Here is an 18,563-nt window from a genome sequence, read left to right as displayed (position 1 = left end):
GACATCCACTCCAGGGATCCCCGGCGGTGCCGCCTGGACCTGCAGCGGGGACCCTGGCCCTTCCGTCCTCTCAGCGGAGGCGCGGTCATCGGGCAGCCCTGACGCACCCTGTCTGTGTCCTGGAGGAAGCGGGTCAGGAATTTTCATTCTCTCCCCATAGCACATTGGAGCCAGCAAAGCGTGTGATGTCCGGAAACGAGCTCCATCTCAGATCACGGCCCGTTCCTCCTCTGGGACCCTGTGGCGGGGGAGCTGAGTGGCCGCGGCTGGCGCGTGTCCTGTGGGAAGAGGCAGGAACGGAGAACACACGGCAAGAGTGGACTGGAAAAGGGCGACGTGGACACGTTCACACTTCTAAGGACGCAGTTGTCCCCCGGAGACAAAGGGACACTGAGCCAAGAAGCCCGGAAACCACGGCGGGATCCACATAACAATAAGAGGGTCTCTGGATAAGGGAACTTTGAAGCGTGAACGTGAGTGAGAGCAGATCCGTGTGTCCTCAGCCCTGTACGTTGTGGTCTGGCAGTGACAGCACCGTGTCCGCCCATGTCTGCCGTCCCCGGAGACCCCTCTGGGATACTAGAAGCATGGAAGGAAGGGCCACGTTTCTCTGAGGAGGGATGAGGAACTGGTGCCAATAACATGGACCTGTTTGCGCATTTAAATAGACGTCAGCCTCATAAACGTTCACGAGGAAGATGACGAAATAAACCGTGCAGTTTGCTTTCCTGCTCACGATGGCCAAGCGAATACGCTTTCAACCATGTAGAATGAAATTAGAATAAAATGTAAGGCCTTACCATGTTCCCTAAACATAATAGATGTCCAATCCATGTTTCTGTTTAATTATCTGAATTAATTAAGACATAATTAAAACGTAGAGTGCCTTGGACTCCACGTTTTTGTGAACTAGGCAGCGGGCAGCAGACACACAGCTCTCCCGGACAGTGCCGCAGCCTGCAGACGGCAGCAGCCAGAGACGGCCGAGTTCAAGAGGCTGACCCGCCGGAGATAAGGGACAGCAAAAACCCAAATGTTTATGAAGAGTTCAAAACCTTCCAAAGAAAAGACTCCCTGTGTCTACTGTGTTTCTATGCTTTTAGTTACCTGCATGAAGGTTTTAGAAATGATAACATGGAATATGACATGTAAATTGAAATGACCGATACGAAAAATGAATCTCTAGAAATGTAAAATGGTACAGTCGTGCTGGAAACTAATGGGGCAGTGTCTTTAAGAATGAGAATACGCTTGCCATACGACACAGCCATCTCACCCTGGGGCATAAATTTAGTCCCCAATCCTCACAGAAATAAGAATTTCTGTCCACTGGAAATCTGCACACAAATGTTTACATAGATATAGACACCTAATCTGTAACAGTCAAAAACGAAACACAACCAAAATGCCCCAACATCGGCACAGAGCTAAACAGACTCTGATACACCCATGCCATAGAATGCTACCCAGCAATAAAAATAACAACGAACTCATGATGAGGGCGACAACTCAGACAAATCTCAAGGCCGACATGCTGAGTAGAAGAAAGCCAATATCAACAGATCACCCACTCTATGATTCTATTTATAAACATTCTCTGAACACATTCCAGATGTAGTGGTTTCCTGGGATTCGGGATGATGTGTGTGAGTGTGTGTGTGCACGCGTGCGTGTGTGAGTGTAGATTTTGTGGTGTTGCAATAGTTCTGTGTCCTGACTGTGGGGAAGCTTATGTGATCCTACACGTGTGATAGAGATGACTTAGAACCCTAGGCACCCTTAGTGCCAACGTCCGTATCCTGGTCTCGATATTTCAGGATGAAGACGTGAGACGTAAGCATCGGTGGAAACTGGATGGAGGGTCCGCTGGACCCTTTGTTCTTCTTTGCCTCTTCCCGTGAATCTAGAACAATTTTAAAATGAAAAGATTTTGTTTCTATTTTGAAAAAGAAAACTCTGAAAATGTGAAAAAAAAGTTTTGTTACGATTAGGAAGACAAGTGTGGAAAATTTGTAATGAGGAGTGTTGGAAGAAATTGGGGAGGGCTGAGCAGTTCTGAGGATGTAACCACGGCTCCACGCACCTGTTCTGAAGGTGAGGGCCAAGGCAGGAGGGACCACTCGCCGCCATCTGAAGACAAGCCAGCCTCGATGAGGTCCCTGGTGCAGCAGCTGCACAGTTTCAGCTTCCGTGACCACTTGAGAGCCCAGTGGGTGACACTGAGCCTCCATCTTGGACTAAGCCATCGTCTGTGAGAATTTGCAAGGAATGACAGACACCAGTCGCCTATTGCCTTCCTACGAGAAGTTTCCCGATGCGATGCTGTTGGTGTACTGTGCTGTTGTCTTCCCGAGGGACTGTGAAAACACCAGCCCACGCCCTTGCTCTGGAGAGACTGCTGAGAACGGCCGGGGGCTGGAGCGGGAAGGGGAAGCCTGAGGGTTTCTGCACGGGGAGCGGGTGACTCTGCAGCGCTGTGGCTAAGCTGCTGGCACAGAGGTACGTGGCTGAGTCCTCAGGTTCTGTGGCCTGGATCTTCAGGGTGGAGTTTGACTTACTAGGCATCGCAGCTGAGAATCGGGCGTTGGGCAGCCCTTTGTTGTCTATAGGAGCTTGATTACGGAAGTAGATCAGGAGCTCCAGTCCCTGTCCCGAGGTCTGTCGGTACCAGAAAAGGGCATCGTGGCCAGAAATTGGTTCACAGCTCAGAGTTACTTCTTGTCCCCTCTTTGTCACCTTGTGTCCCGGTAACTGGGTCACTTGAGCATCTGTGGCCTCTGAGGCAGGGGACAGAGTTTGGGAACAAGATAAGGAACACATAAATTATAACTGGGAATACCGAAAAATGCAGGTTCTTTATTCCTGGTGCCTCACCTACTCCCAGGAGACAAAGGGCCACGCAGCAGAGGAGCCTGGTGGCCATGGCAGGTGGGGCAGGAGGACACTTTACCCAGCTGAGGCCCTCGTGGGCATGCGCAGAGGGCCAGGGCTTCTAGTTCCTCTCATCTCCACACGGTGGAGAGAGGCCCGGCAATGACATTGTTCTTGTCACTGCTCATAGGACCTCCTCTCAAAGCAGATTGGCTCAGATTGGTCAAAACCATTCTGGGATGTGATTGGCTCATGCGAGGCTTAAGCACCTTCTTCCGCTGTCACCTCTGACAGCCCCAGTGCTGTGGCATTCTGCCTCCTCCGATGGATCACTTGTCTGCCGTCGGCGGGACGTGTCCACTTAGGTGTGCCGTTACCACTGCTAATTCTGAACACGATAAAGTCTTTTCTAAACCTCACGTCCGTCATTCCCCCTCTCAGGGCAATGCCTGTCTCCCAGACACACGGAGTCTGAAAAATTTCTTGCTGCGTTAGAGCTTTGCTCCAGGTCCCCCCGGAAAAAAAAACCATGAAAATTGAGGAGGTCAAGAAACTAAAATGTGAAGCCAACGTAGAAATTGTCTATAGGACGATGAAGTCCCCAGTGACGAGAGGATTGCAGTGCGGGGAAGAAGGGACCGAGGACAAACCTGACGGGAGAGAAGGAAATGCAGCGAGAAAGAGTCACTCGCCAGCGCCACACGCACGACAGAGCTGGGTCTCCCGCGGGAGAGGAGAGAATGATCTGGAAGAAGCAGGAGGAGCCGGGAGGACAAATAACACACCAAAAGCGGACGTAGAAGCAGACTGTGTCTCTCGGTGTAAACACAGCAGACATCTTATTCTTCACTGTGTCCATCTGGAAGGTCAAGGCTCCTGAATGGCAAAAGAGGGTAGGACGATGACAAGAGGCATCGGCCGTGAGACGGAACTCAGTGAACCTGACTCGCCGTGGGCACTCGACACACAGCATCGTCTGCAGCGGTGTCAGAGACGCCCCGCTCGGGCTGAGAGGGTGTGACACGACACGGGAGAAGGTCGTCATTAAACCCCTCAGGGTGCATCGCAGGCGTTATGCGGACATTTCCGGCATAAACCAGAAGCACGAAGGAGGAAAGAAGGCTGAGGGAGGCCGGACAGGCTGCGTGCTCTTAGATGTCCCACTGTGCAGTCCATACTGACTGTCCCACAGCGGAAGCTGAAAAGGGTCCCATCTGCATTCGGTGTCCCCCACAAGCCTTCGGCTGGCACTGGCCTCTGCTGTGTGTTCTCAGGCCTGGGATCTCTTAGGCAGGACAGAGATAAACACAGCCCGGGGTGCCAGGAAAGGTAGCTAACATCTAATGAGGAAAGTGGCATTCGAAATACTCTTTGAGTGTAATGAAAGTCCATATATTTCTTCTCACGATATGATCATTAGAAGGAAATGTCCACCCTCCAAGTAAAGCAGTTTTTGGTACAATGAAAATCGTGTGCATGTGCGTGCGTGCGTGCCTGCATCTCGTGATGTCTGTGTGTGTGTGTGTGTGTGTGTGTGTGTGGCGTGTGTGTGTGTGTGTGTCGAGGTGGTTTCTATTAACAGCCAGGAGTGACTAGATGGCATCCAGCTGGGGAGGGCGAATTCAGGAAGGCACGAAAATCGACAGCGTGGGAACTAAGGATTGTCTTCCAGGTGTGGCCAGTTTTGACTCACAGACAATTTCAGAGGAACCCTTGAAGCCCATTTCCTGCATTATTTCTTCCCCAAGATTTTCTGTGTCGCTTCCTTATCTCCTTCCTTGTCGTGCCCAGACCCAGGCGTTTCTCTCGGCGAGGGAGGAGCAGGGAGACCCTCGCTCAGGACGGCTGGGGCTGGAGCGGAAAGGGGAAGCGTGAGGGTTTCTGCAAGGGGAGCGGGTGACTCTGCAGCACTGTGGCTAAGCTGCTGGCACAGAGGTACGTGGCCGAGTCCTCGGGGTCTATGACCTGGATCTTCAGGGTGGAGAATGACTCATTGGGCATCGCAGCTGAGAATCGGGCATTGGACACCCCTTTGTCGTCTATAGGAGCTTGATTACGAAAGTAAATCAGGGACTCTGGTCCCTGCACCGAGGTCTGTCTGTAGCAGTAAAGGTAGGTATGGCTTGAAATTGGTTTACAGCTCAGTGTTAGTTCTTGTCCCATCTTCGTCACCTTATCCCTGTGTGTCTGGGTGACCCCAGCATTTGTGGGCCCTGTGAAAGGAGACAGGGGTTAAGGACAGATTAAAAATAATGTTGGAGTCACAGTAGGGAAACTCAGCATGAAGATGCTCAATATTTCTGGGGCCTCACCTACTCCCAGGAGACAAAGGACCGCACAGCAGAGGGGCCTGCTGGCCATGGCATGGTCGGTAGCTGTGGAACAGCCCAGCCCAGAGCCCCTGTGAGCACGAGCAGAGAAGTGCATTTTGGGACATTTACCTCCACAAGACGTGTCAGTCAGTGACATCACTGAATGAGCCTCCAGCCTCAACTCAGGAGCTCCCTTCACAAAAGAAGGCTTCATCTCTGGCAGGTGATTCAGGCCGGACTGAACTCAACTATTATTGACTTAGGCTGCAGATTTTTGCCTCTAAAGCCCCACTTCAGATGTCACCAACTCACAATGCCTTCTCTATCTCTTATCTACAGCCTGAGAAATGACTCTGTTTGAACCTCCAACTCCAAGCATTTACAGGTGAATTCATTGTCTCATTGCAGGCCAAGACCTGGGAAGCACCATGGAATTTAGGGGAATGTTGATTTCGGAGCCATGGGGAAGCAGGTTTGACATATGTGACATATCTGGAACTTCCAGGAGCTCCAGCATCCTACCTATAAAAGGGCACACCGAGCTCTCCCCTGTCTGCCATCTCCTCACTCAGGGATCTGGTCTTCGGGGTGAGAGAGCAGAGGTTTTGCTCCTCCCCCTGCTCTGTTTTGAGGGCTTGCCTGTGATGTCACTGTCCTTGGAGGCTCCCTGCACCCCCTGGACAAGGCTCGGCTGGTCCAGGCCTTCCCCCATTCTTCCATCTGCCTACGAGCAGGTGCGGGTGGCTGTGTGGAGCTGGGTCGGGCAGGGTTTGGGGCAGGTGGCTCTGCCTCCACGGCTCCTTTATTTCCCTCAGGGCAGGTGCTCCTTGACTGTACTCGGCTTGAATTATCCAAGCTGACGCCCTGTCATACTTTCCACCAAAGGTAGCCTCCAAGAGAGGCCTTCACTCCATGCAAGGTGAAGTTCATGGCTCCCTGCTGTGACAAACACACCTGCACATCAGTGAATGTGAAAAGATCACAATCAGCACTCACTCTGATTCATTAGATAATCTCCCGGGTGCAGGGACCAAGCCAAGACTGTCTCCCTCAACCCTCCCTCTCCCACAGGGCGCCAATGGCCTCTGGCTCTGTGGACCCACAGCGCCCTCAAGCGGCCACTTCTGCAGTAGCTCTGTTGACACTGCCCAAGCTGGCCCAGGACCCCCTGAAAGAGGCCTCAGGACACAGCACAGCTCCTGCTGATTCGATGTCTGCCTGTCTCAAGGCATGAACACGTGGAGGCATGGCACATTTTCTAAAAACGGAATACAATGTCTAAATCTCATCAGGGTTCTAGGAAAGAGCATACCAGCCAGTCACTAGATGAAGCTGGCCTGGGAAGGGGAGGGGCTTTGGGCGTAAGCTGATTCCTGGGGAGGGCAGATGGTGGAGTTCAATCAGCCAAAAAAGTTTCTAAGCAGCTGGATGTAAACTCCTGGGTCCCATGAAGAGGGAACTGCCTACTTAGATCTCTTCTTTTTTTAAACACCCCGTTCAGTTCTGTAGCTCTACTTTGAAATTGAATTACTAGTCTTTTTATTTCTGATTTGCAGGAAGTGTGTCTGGTTTGGATACACACACTTTCTCAGATATCTGTGTCTATATCTACGTAGATATAGATATTGATATGTCCCTAATATCTTTTGAGGACTGAATTTTTAATGTTTTGGCAAGGAAATATTTACTTTTTAAAGATTAGAACATTCTTTTTGAAAAAAATCTTTGCTTACTCCAAGGACACGATGAGATATTTGCTATAGTTTCCCCTTCCCCCCCTAGCACCCTCCAGATGCTTTGGAGTCAGAAGCTTTATGATCATTGAGAATGTTCATCCATCTCATATCCGTTTTTGCTTAGCAAACTTTTTCTGTAGAAGTCCGATAGTAAACATTCTCGGTTTTCTGGCGTAGCCACTCGGCTCCACTGTGGCAAAGCCCGAACAGCCCGGCACTGCGTGCGCGAGTGTGCGCAGCTCTGTTCCCATGAACCTTGGCGCATGGACAGCGAAATCTGAACTCTGTATAATTTTTGGAGTTTACAGAATGTTATCCTTTTTTTTCTTTTTCAACCACTTAGAAAAATGAACAGCACTGTGAGCTCCTGGGTCACGTGAGCACAGGCTGAGGCCAGACTGGTCCTCGTGCCCCACATCTGGGGAGCAGAACTGAGCTGCATTATTCTGCACGTGCATCTCCAGCTTCTTCACCGCCGTCTGCTGAAAACACCATTTTCCTCCTTTCCTGTTCCCTATAGTAGTTGATTCAGGAATTACAATATGCATCTGTAACTTCCCACGGCCTAACTGCGAAAAGGTTGATTAGCCATAGATTTTTTTTATAAATTCCCTTGATTAAGGGAAGGAAGTTTCCAATGACTCCTGAGGTGCAATTTTGTTAAAGTCAGAAACAGGTATTGTAGTGTATCAAATGTTTTTGTGCATCTGTAGAGATGATCATATAATTTTCTTTATTATTTGAGACGATAAATTACAGTGACGGTGTTTTGAATGTTAGCCCAGCTGCCTATAATTGAGATAACTCCCACTTAGTCACAATGTATTATCATTTTTAGATGCTGTTGTATCTGACATAGTGGAATTTTAAAAGTATTGTTAATCGTGTTCATGAGGAATATTGCTCTGGGTGTTTGGTGTTTTCTGTTAATTTGGTTTTTTCGTTTGTTTGTTTTTCTGCTAAAATCTTTGTTGGTTTGGGTTTCTTGTCATGCTGGCCTCAGGATGAGGAGGGAATTCGTCCCTATTTTTCAGTTTTCGCCCTGAGTGTCCCTTAGTGTCGTCCCACCAATGCTGATATATGTTCATTTTCATTCAGCTAAAAGCCCCTTATGATTTCCCTTTCGATTTGTTCTTTGCCACATAGGTCACTCAGGAGATGGTTGCTCATCCACGCATTTGCGATTTTCCCAGAGCTCTTTGTGTTACTGATTTCTAATTTAGTTCCTCTGTGGTGAGAGAACATGCTTTGTATGACTTGAATTTCTTTTAAATGTACTGATGTTTATTTTGTGCCCAGAGTCGACAGTCTTCCCTGGTACACGGTCAGAGTTCGCTGGCAAAGAGCACGCAGTCTCCTGCTGCTGAGCGACGTATTCCACACATATGTCAGTTAATCACCTTGGTTGACAGGTTGCTCAAGTCTTCAATATCTTCAGTTTTTTGTTTTTTGTTTTTTGTCGCCTTGTGCAGTCAGTTGTTGAGAGAGAGGTGCTGAGATGCCTGACGACAGCTGCGCGTTTGTTGTTTCTCCTTGCAGTTCTCCCTGTTTTTGCTTCAGTTCTGAATTTCTTTTCGATGTAAAAATATTTTCTTGTTCTCTCTTCTCCAGGGATTGTCCCCTTATCTTTAGCATGTGACCTTCTTCATCCTGGACGATATTCTCTGCTCCAAAATTTACTTTCTCTGAGAATATCTAGCTCTCTTTTGATTAGTGTGAGCATGGTACATCTTTCTGTCTTTTTTTTTTGGCGTTCTCAGTCTTTGTGGTGCATTTCTGGGAGGCAGCATACAGTTGTGTTTTTCTTTTTTATGCAATGTCACAATCTCTGCTTTTTCACCGCGCTTTTGGACGCCTGAGATTTGAGATGACTCTTGGTCTGGCTGCTCATTGTCCATCGTCTTGTTCTTTGTTCTCTGAGTCCATCTCTGCTTTCTCCCCTTTTCCTTCTTTTCGTGTCTTCTTCCGTAGGAGTAAACATTCTCAGACTCATTCCATTTTCTCTCTTTCGTGGGAGGGCGCGATGCGAATCCCTTTCTCCATTCCCTGTCTCGCCGTCGTTGTCACGTCTGTTGCTTTCGCGTGCACTGGTCCCCCCCGCTCTGCAGTTTCGCTTGCTGCAGGGTCAGTGACGTGAGGTCAACCGCAGTCCAAAAATATTAAATGAAAATCTCCAGAAATGAACAGTTCGTGCGGTTTGCATTTACACACGCACGCACACACACGCACACGCCGTGACGATGCACTGAGTTCACGCGGAGGTGCGTGCTGCTCAAGGCCCCTCACACTGAGACCCCACGGCTAGGAAGTGTGGTGGCAGCTTCGGTGGTGGCGGCTCTTTGTCCCGGGGAGACAGGAAGCTCAGGGCGGAGCGTCCCTCCCAGCCTGTGGCTGCCCTTTTTGTGCAGAGAGCAGCTGTCTGTGCAGCGCTGTGCTCTCACTGCTGGCACAGAGGTACAGGGAGGTCTGCTTGGTGCTGGCCGACTCCAGGGTCAAGAGGAAATCCTCAGTCTTGTTTCGGGAGACACTGTAACCTTCTGGGACGTCCCCTTTGACAATGCTGCCTTCACCAGTGGAATAATAGATCAGACTTGGCCCTTGGCCCGGGTCTTGTCGATACCAGTACATTGAAAAATGGTCCATGTCCTGAGAACATTCCAGGATCGTCTTCTTTCCTGTTTGTATGACACGGTGTCTTGGCGTCTGGGTGACGGCAGCATCCACGGAGCCTGTTGCAGAGACAGACAGAAGGTAAAGGCGAGGCGTGAGGAGTCACCTGGATCTGCAAAGCAAGGGAAGGCTTGGCACTGGGGCTTGGCAACGGACTCTAGAACTCACCCGCTGCTACGAGGAGACAGAGAGTCACACGGAAGAGGTTGGGGCCCATGGCCAGGTCAGGGTGAGGAGGGGCTGTCTCAGCCACACGCCCTGACCCGCAGCACGGGGAGGGAAGTCCGAGGCCCTTCTCCCAGGGACAGGCAGGTCTGCTGGGTTGTCGCTGCTCCTCACCCCTGCAGAGGCTCCCGGCCCAGGGCCCGTCCCGACTGGCTCGGGCTGAATAGACACAGCGAGGCATGGCCTGCAGGGGTGGTGGGGTGTGGCTGCGAGGCGCCCAGTGCAGGGTGCACCCGCCTTGTGGTTTCCCAATCTCCTACCAGCTGGGTGCTCGTCTGCCTACACCTGCCCCGACATCAAGGCGGCCTTGCCCGGATCCTTCAACCGTGGATCCCGTTACAGTCTAGAGGGATCTCCCCGCTCTTCCGTAGCTTTAGGGAGCCCAGCAATAACTGAACATCTGCCTGATATTGAATCCATGTCTGCGTTTTTAACCCATTTCCTCCCAGGCTGCTCTTCCAGAGGCACCCACAACCCTTTAAGGCTCAGTGGCATCACAGTCCCATCTTGTGGCCAGCAACTGAAGTTTCATCATCATTTCCTGGGCAATGAATGGCTCAAGAGATGCTGGAAAGTGTTGCGAGGTCAGCAGGCGGAATGTTCCAGAAGCAGGATCCTGCAGCTCATATGCTCGAGTCCCCTAAATGCTAATCCCAGCATTATTCCAGGCTGACTCTGTTCCTGTGAGTTACATGCTCAAAGCCCCACCTTCATTCTACATAGCGACTGTCACATGATCTGGCAGCTACAGTGAGACCTGCTCCCCAAACCATCTGTGAAAGGGAAAGGGAGAGAAGGGGGGATGGGAGGAAACGACATTTAGTCTGAAACAGGAGGGAAAACGCAGACCCTGGAGTGAATTGAGGTTCTTTTATCTCCATTACCAAAAATGAACAAAAACCCCACGCCCTCCCCAAATAGGAAGACAATCGAAATACAGAACACTCATCCTCTGGGAAAGGGATTTGAGCTGCCACCATTTCTAAGAAGGGGATTCGGGGACGGTCACTCCCCTTACCAGCAAGGCTCAGGGCAGCGCTGTCATGCTGTCGGTGACATTCCATCCCAGCCCTGCAGAGATGGGTTATCTCGTAGGACTCCCAGAAACCCAGGGTCCTTAACCCTGTGCCCTCCGACCAGGGCGTTAGATTCACAGATACAAACTGCGGCTGCTCCACGGACAGGTAAGAGCTGTATAACTGTTTATGTTAATAACAAATAATATGTAAAAAGATATGATGTGGCGAACAAATAAAAAAGAATAGGGTCATTATTATCAGGAAAATCCCACATCTTCCCGAGTTAAAGAATTCAGGGAAATTATTTCAAACGAAAAGACTCGGACACCGCACGAGACACCCAGGTTCTAGACATCAGGTTTGCCATGGAGTCCGGACGAAACTGCATGACTTGGGAAACTCTGTTTCATCCCAACTGCCAGGACTCGTGCCACGGGAGAAACACACGGAGCCCGGGAACGGGGCCGCTGCAGCTGCGCAGAGCAAACGACATCTCACTGTCCTCACCGCTGCGGGCACCAGGTGACGGGCGCAAAGGTCGCGACCCTCAGCTCACACGCGAAGACGGTTTGGATCATTTCGGGCAGAAAGCTCCCCATGGGACAGGGGTAGAAGAGGCTGTAAGGACAGAACACGCTGGAGGAGGCCGTCGCGAACTCTCCAGATGCCGACAGAGACACAGAGGAGGAGGTGCCGTTCGCTCCGCAGGACCTCGGCTGCGTCTGCCTCGGGGACGGTGACCTCACAGTCCTGCGGACGACTGCTGGGGTCCGGGACACCCAGGCCTTGCCCTGGAGCACCGAGCTGGCTCTGGGACAATAAGCCGTAATTACGTCCATTCACAGCAATAGTAGTTCAGGGGGGACTTGCTGGTCTCTTTCGACCCAAAGCACCACTGATGTCCAGATCCTCCTTTCGTTGGGGACCGTAGAGCGATGAACGGCCCCGTGAGGGGCTCCAGGGGTGGCAAGGGGAGAGAAGTGTGAGGTTTGTGAGCAGGAAGGAGGTGACTGTGCCACGCTGTGGCTTTGCTGCTGGCGCAGAGATACACAGCCGAGTCCGCCAGCTCCAGGGAGCTCATGTTCAGCTCGGAGCGAGAGTCGTTGAGCTGCTTCACTGAGAACCGGTCTGGAAGGTTCTCTTTTCTTGTCTCTTTCCCATCGAAATACTGTAGGAGGAACTGGGGGCCTTGGCCCGGGGCCTGCTGGTACCAGTACACGTAGAGGTGCCCAGAGACAGGGGAACACCTCAGCGATGCTGTCTGTCCTTCTGCTTTGACCAGGTGTCTTGGGGTCTGCGTGACTCCAGAATCCACTGGGCCTGTGAGGGAAGGAGACAGGAAGAAGCTGAGGGCCGAGGACGGGGAGCCTCCGGCTGCAGCCATCACCGGCAGGTTCGCACTTCAGGGGCGGCAAACACGTGTCATAGGCTTTCCCAGTGCAGGGCTCACCTGCCCCCAGGAGACAAAGGGCCACGCAGCAGAGGAGCCTGGAGCCCATGGTGGTGGCATCAGGAGCCCAAGACATCTAGCTGCAGGGCGGGGTCTCCAGGGCCAGTGGTTTCAAGCTCTGTACCTCCCGGTCCCCTGACAGGAACATTCGCCTATGATGTCACTGCTCTGATGTCACTGCCCGTGCAAGCTGCCTCCCCATCCACTGTACCCCTGACAGGACCCAGGGTCAGATGCTGCATTTGCCACTCCTTGTCCTGCACAGCCCTCTGCAAGGGTGGCTGTGGGGTGAGCACTGTCCCCACATGCCCACACATACCTGATGCTCCTCTGCCTGTCTCTGCCTGACCCCAATTACCCAGGCCCTGCCGCACCACCCCCATCTTGAAACACCTCCATCTAATCTGCACGCGACCCCCGTCCTCGCTTCTGTGCTCTGCTGTCACGATTTCCAGCTCTTGATGTTTGAACCACGGAGCCTGCACATTCCCTGGCCGGTCTCAAGTACCCAATTTTCCGTTTTGAGTCTGCAGGGGCCTCTGACGCACTGGGTCCCCTTCTGTACGACCCCAGAGCTGGGGGTGGGGTAACCTGCGTCTCTGGGCCTGAAGGACATAGAAGCTGAAGTTGGAACCGGAGGAGGAGCCTGACGTTGCAGTGATATTGACAAGCCTCAAACTGGGCCTGGCCGGCCTGCAGAAGGTTCCACGTCTGGTCTTGAAGACCAAGAACACACAGCATGGGACACTGGTGCCCAGGAGGGCTGGGACAGAAGGGGGACTTCCCACCTGAAGGCCTGTGTTCAATAGGTTGGACACTTGGGGTCAAGGTGAAGGGAACCCTTTCCCCAGTGTGAAATGATCCCTCGGTGACGTCATCATCACCCTGGTCGGCTCGGCCCCAACACACCGTGTGTGGACATGAAGCCAGGCTGTGTCTGTGTCTGCTGTGAACTCAAGCTAATTTCCGTGGAGATGATGAATTTTTGTCTAAATGCAATTATTAAATAATTTGAAAGAAGGGGTGCACGAGAAAAGAAATGAGCGAAAATGAGTAAATTTTAGAAAAACGGCTTTTACCAGCCGCGAAGACCTTTTGACGGTCCTCATCCCAAAACATCGGTCTCCAGATACACTGGTCCCTGGTGTCACTCCGGCATCGTGTGTGGCTTCAAGCACCTTAACCAGAACTTCCCAGAAGCACCTCACTCTCTTAAACGTTGAGATGCTTCCTAAAGAGGGATTGTTTTAATTGGCAGGCACTTTAAATGCCCTTTTACAAGATGCCTGAGAAAAGCCAATTTATAGAGGTAGAAACCCTATCGCTGGTTGTCAGCGGTGGATGAGCCATTCATCGCAAAGGGGCACGAAGGGACCTTCCGGGGGATGAAAATGTCCCACGTCTTCATGGGGCAGGTGTTATAAGCATTTCCATGGACATACGTCTCAAAAATCATTGACCTGTTCATTTAGAGTGTGTCATGTTTATCGTATATAGTTCATATGTCAATAAAGACGATGCCAAAATGCCTGAGGAGGGACGTACGCTACAGGCTCGTTCCTCTCGTATGATGAATCATCGGGCATAAGTATTTGCATTGCTGCGACATCTAAAGTCCCCAACTACAGCGTTTCTAGGCAAAGTGAGTCTCTTCTACCTTTGTGTGCAAATCATGGTGGCGAAAATCTTCAGAGATTAACTAAGGACGTAGAGACACCCAGATACCTGCTCCGTCCTGTTTCAACCTCATCGCGTTATGTTCGCGACCCTGGAAGGTGGCAGAAGGTTGACTCCTGTGCCCAGCAGACGGGGCCGGGACGTGCGCACTCACCTAGCTGAACATCGTCTGGGTGCTCCTGAGGGTGCTTTCGGGGGACAGCGACACAGAAATCGGCAGACTTCAAAACGCAGACCTTCACCCTCGCAAAGGCGAGAACACACCTATTTTCATTTTCTACTTTCTGGGATACGATGCCCCGTACAAATGTGAGAAGAGAAATGGTTTGAACAGGAGAAACGAAGGAAGGAATGAAGTCACCCGTGTTCCTTTCCCCTGAACGTTGTGTCATGTGCAGAAAAACGGCCCCTTTTCCTGCAAATACCCCATTCCCTCTGCTCTGCTGCTGGGGAAGCTCCTCTGGGAACGTCCCTACACATGTGACCTCCATGAGAGACCCCGCGTGGCTGAAAATTGTGCCTCTCTCTATTGTCACAATAAAGGATCAGGGCATATTCGTGGCTTAAAGTGAGATGTTCCTTTGCGGTGTCAGGGGAAAGGCTGTGACAATCACAGGTGATGCATGATCCTTGAAGGCCTGTTTGTCTGGACCTGGAGAACGGAAGCTCGACGTGGGGACAGGGCAAGCGGTGAGGGGGACGACCGCAGGTGTTGAGGAACAGCCTTGAGTTTGATTTCTTGCTCTGCCAGTTATGAAGTATGAGACCTCAGACATATCAATGGGTAAAAAAATACGTATGCAGCATGATTTCTGTGAGCATGAAAACATACCACATCTGTAAGGGGCAGAGTGTCTGGGAAAGGCAGTCGCTTTCCTCAGGCCTGAGCCTATCTGGCTGGCAGCTGCCACCCCTGCGGTCGCTTCCTGACCCGGGGCAGGGAGCTTTGTGCAAAGAATGTCAGTGACTCTGCAGGGCTGTGTCAAGGCTGCTGGCGCAGAGATACAGGGCCGAGTCCGCCAGCTCCAGGGAGCTCATGTTCAGCTCGTAGCGAGAGTCCCTGAGCTGCTTCACTGAGAACCGGTCTGGAAGGTTCCCTTTTTCATTCTCTTCCCCATTGTAATACTGCCCGAGGAACTGGGGGCCCTGACCCGGGGCCTGCTGGTACCAGGACACGTAGAGGTGCCCAGAGACAGGGGAACACCTCAGCGTTGCTGTCTGTCCTTCTGCTTTGACCACGTGTCTTGGGGTCTGCGTGACTCCAGAATCCACTGGGCCTGTGAGGGAAGGAGACAGGAAGAAGCTGAGGGCCGAGGACGGGGAGCCTCCGGCTGCAGCCATCACCGGCACGCTCGTACTTCAGGGGCGGCAAACACGTGTCAGAGGCTTTCCCAGTGCAGGGCTCACCTGCCCCCAGGAGACAAAGGGCCACGCAGCAGAGGAGCCTGGAGCCCATGGTGGTGGCATCAGGAGCCCAAGACATCTAGCTGCTGGGCGGGGTCTCCAGGCCGAGTGGTTTCAAGCTCTGTACCTCCTGGTCCCCTGACAGGAACATTCGCCTATGATGTCACTGCTCTGATGTCACTGCCCGTGCAAGCTGCCTCCCCATCCACTGTACCCCTGACAGGACCCAGGGTCAGATGCTCCATTTGCCACTCCTTGTCCTGCACAGCCCTCTGCAAGGGTGGCTGTGGGGTGAGCACTGTCCCCACATGCCCACACATACCTGATGCTCCTCTGCCTGTCCCCGCCTGACCCCAATGACCCAGGCCCTGCCGCCCCACCCCCACTCCCTCCACTTCCCCCGCAGGCTCAGGGAGGCCCCGCTCCACATCCTGAGTCGTGAGGGGTCCCTGTGGCTCCCCACTTCCCAAGGCCCATTCAGGGAACTCAAACCACCTCCAGATGCAGGCACGTAGCCAAGAGTCCCTTCCACTGTCCTCACCTGGGTCACTCCCTCCCTCCCTCCCAGGGAAGCCTGCAGCACTGTGGATCCACAGCCTCCTGGATTCACATTTCCTGTTAAGAACAGAAGTTTCCCCCAAACCCCATCCCTGCGGCCCCACATCCTGCGCCCTCCATTCTGCTGCTCTCCTAGTCTGGCCGATTTAGGGTGGATCTTTAACCCACCCTCGGTCTTCGAGGCAAAAGATCACACCGACATTTCGGTTCAGAAGACCTCATTGGTGCTGCACCGTTGCGGTTAGTAAGTTAAGATAGAAGAGACCAGCTCAGAATAACACGGGCATGAAAATAAACGGCCTCGCTTTATATTTTCTGGGCACTGAAAACTTTGGGAACGGGAGAAAAGTGATCATGTTATAAATAACAGTTTTCAGATCAACTGTCTCCTAACCCTCTTTGCAACCATTGTTAATCATTTATTTCTCTCCTAGACGTCTCCAAAACCTCAGTTATTCTCCCTAAATCACATAAAACTCATCCCTGTGAGTCCATCTTCTAGACTCCACACTTAGCCAACAATTGTGTCTCCAAATGAACTCTCCCTCCCGGGGAAACCGAGGGTGCAGCCACGAAATGACAACCTCGTCCCCTGTCCTTGAGGCACAGAGCACCAGGTGGGGAGGGACATTTTGGAGTGAACGTGCTGATGTAGCATCGTCCCCCGAACAGATCTCGGTGTTCTCCGTGGTCCCGGGAGAGCCCGAGGCTGCCCTTCCCAGTGCCCTAAGCCACTGCCCCTTCCCACTGCAAGTCCCGAGGTTCTCACAGGTCTGTCTGTCTGGCAGCTGCCACCCCTGCGGTCACTTCCTGAGCCTGGGCTGGGAGCTTTGTGCACAGAATGTCAGTGACTCTGCAGGGCTGTGTCAAGGCTGCTGGCGCAGAGATACAGGGCCGAGTCCGCCAGCTCCAGGGAGCTCATGTTCAGCTCGGAGCGAGAGTCGCTGGGCTGCTGCACTGAGAACCGGTCTGGAAGGTTCCCTTTTTCTCTCTCTTTCCGGTCGTAATACTCCACGAGGAGCTGGGGGCCCTGGCCCGGGGCCTGCTGGTACCAGGACATGGACCGGTGCCCAGAGACAGGGGAACACGTCAGCGTCGCTGTCTGCCCTCTCGCTCTGACCACGTGTCTTGGGGTCTGCGTGACTCCAGAATCCACTGGGCCTGTGAGGGAAGGAGACAGGGGCTGGAGAAAGGGCACGGGAGGGGACCTGAGGGAGCCTTGGATTCGGCCACTGTCAGGCTGAGAACGGAGATGTCTCACCTGGACCAAAGACATACCTGCTCCCAGGAGCCAGAGGGCCACACAGCAGAGGAGCCTGGGGCCCATGGCGGGGTGGGGGCGTCGGGGTGGGGGTGGGGCTGCAGGACGGGGCAGGCCTGTCCCTGCTCAGAGCTCTGGTCCTCTGAGAGCTGATGCTCTGGGCGTCGGTCTCTGCTGAGAGGATCAGCGGTGACGTCCCTGCTCTCGTGTCGTTGTCTCTGTGGGTTCCCACGAGCCTCACCTCCCTCGTCAGGTCCCCGGCTCAGGGGACTCAGCACCCTTCTGTCCTGCAGAGCCCCCTATGTGGAGTGGCGTGTGGGGTGCTGGTTTCCGGCAGCGTGCCCGTCCCCACAGCCCCGTGCTTCTCCCTCCAGACACTGGTTCTCCTCTGGTCGTGGCTCCTGGGGCGTGGGGTGTGCGGGCCGCCCCCTCCCGGCTCTGCACCCTCCACGTTCCCTTGTAAGCCAGAGCCTCCCCGACCACCGCACAGCTGAGGTTCACGGCCCCCGGCTCGGACAGCACCTGCAAATTAGTGTCTGTGCTATGAGGCCTTGTAGCCGATGCCAGCACCAAACAAGGCTGTTCCTTAGCCCTCCTGGTCCCAGGCCCCTAGCTCTGTCCCCTTGCTCTGCCCCAGAGGCTTTTGGAGCTCGGCAGTTCCACAGCGCCCCCGTGTGGCCTATTTGGGCGGTAACCAACATTTTGCCTTTTCCAGGGAGCAAGTTCAAGAATCCTGGGACGTGCTTAAATTAGGAGCTATTTCGCCATTTGCCAATTGTACTTTTGTTTTTGTTTCTGTTTTTTTGTTTGTTTCTTAAAGAGAAAACAATGCACAAGAAACGGCCCGAACTGATCTGTCATTTCTCATTATAAGAGAAAAGAAAATGGTGGTCATGGAGGAAATATTTTGCTTTGAGAAAATTCCAATGAAGAGGATGGTACAAACCTGACCTAGAGGACGTGGAGTTGCTGAGAAAGAACTCGGCAGAGGTCACACAGGGATGCGTGGCTTTCCTGCCAAATTGGACTCCATATGATTTCTGGAAAACTGCTAATTAACTGAAGTAGCTTTCTCTTCGGAGACCCCCAGACAGCTTGCTCGAGGCAGAGCAGACAGGTCTCTTTGCAAGGTGCCCTCCAATCAGCTTACTCCCAAATTAAAAAAAATACTCGCTGGTCCCATATGGCTGGAGTACGTGCTTCCTTCTCTCCCACCCTCTTTTAGAAACACTCCTTTTGCCTCTGTTCATGGATAATTACGTCACGTCCATCTCCCCATATACGAGCATACGAGTGTAGATGATTAAATTTCTCTAAGTTTTTCCTGTGAGGCCCAAGTAGAAAATAAAGTGTCCCAACCCCCTACACTGAGCCTGCTAG

General features: G+C 52.5%; 2 protein-coding genes and 2 gene segments (V, D, J or C); all 4 read right to left on the bottom strand.

Annotated features, from left to right (window-relative positions):
* Nucleotides 1-4,707: 4,707 nt before the first annotated feature.
* On the bottom strand, nucleotides 4,708-10,036 carry LOC120589132 (uncharacterized). Its single transcript, XM_039846534.1, has 3 exons — nucleotides 9,758-10,036; nucleotides 9,361-9,648; nucleotides 4,708-5,084 (listed from the first exon to the last, which is right to left on the bottom strand). The coding sequence occupies exons 1-3, from the start codon at nucleotides 9,993-9,995 to the stop codon at nucleotides 4,708-4,710; spliced, it is 903 nt and encodes a 300-aa protein (XP_039702468.1). The 5' UTR covers nucleotides 9,996-10,036.
* A 523-nt stretch (nucleotides 10,037-10,559) lies between these two features.
* Nucleotides 10,560-12,489, bottom strand: LOC120589131 (M1-specific T cell receptor beta chain-like). The gene is made up of 4 exons (XM_039846533.1): nucleotides 12,284-12,489; nucleotides 11,667-12,153; nucleotides 11,341-11,451; nucleotides 10,560-10,587 (listed from the first exon to the last, which is right to left on the bottom strand). The coding sequence occupies exons 1-4, from the start codon at nucleotides 12,357-12,359 to the stop codon at nucleotides 10,560-10,562; spliced, it is 702 nt and encodes a 233-aa protein (XP_039702467.1). The 5' UTR covers nucleotides 12,360-12,489.
* A 2,431-nt stretch (nucleotides 12,490-14,920) lies between these two features.
* On the bottom strand, nucleotides 14,921-15,442 carry LOC120589134 (T cell receptor beta variable 9-like). The segment is given in 2 exon segments: nucleotides 14,921-15,237; nucleotides 15,368-15,442. Coding segments are annotated over 2 exon segments (366 nt in total).
* Nucleotides 15,443-16,766: 1,324 nt separating this feature from the next.
* LOC120589133 (T cell receptor beta variable 5-1-like) lies at nucleotides 16,767-17,254 on the bottom strand. The segment is given in 2 exon segments: nucleotides 16,767-17,083; nucleotides 17,201-17,254. Coding segments are annotated over 2 exon segments (366 nt in total).
* Between the last annotated feature and the right edge of the window lie 1,309 nt (nucleotides 17,255-18,563).

This window comes from Pteropus medius, unplaced genomic scaffold, assembly GCF_902729225.1.
Source record: "Pteropus medius unplaced genomic scaffold, Ma_sr-lr_union100, whole genome shotgun sequence".
Lineage (NCBI taxonomy): Eukaryota > Metazoa > Chordata > Mammalia > Chiroptera > Pteropodidae > Pteropus > Pteropus medius.
The sequence above is the reverse complement of the archived record's forward strand: the minus strand, read 5'-3'. Positions and strand labels throughout refer to the sequence as shown.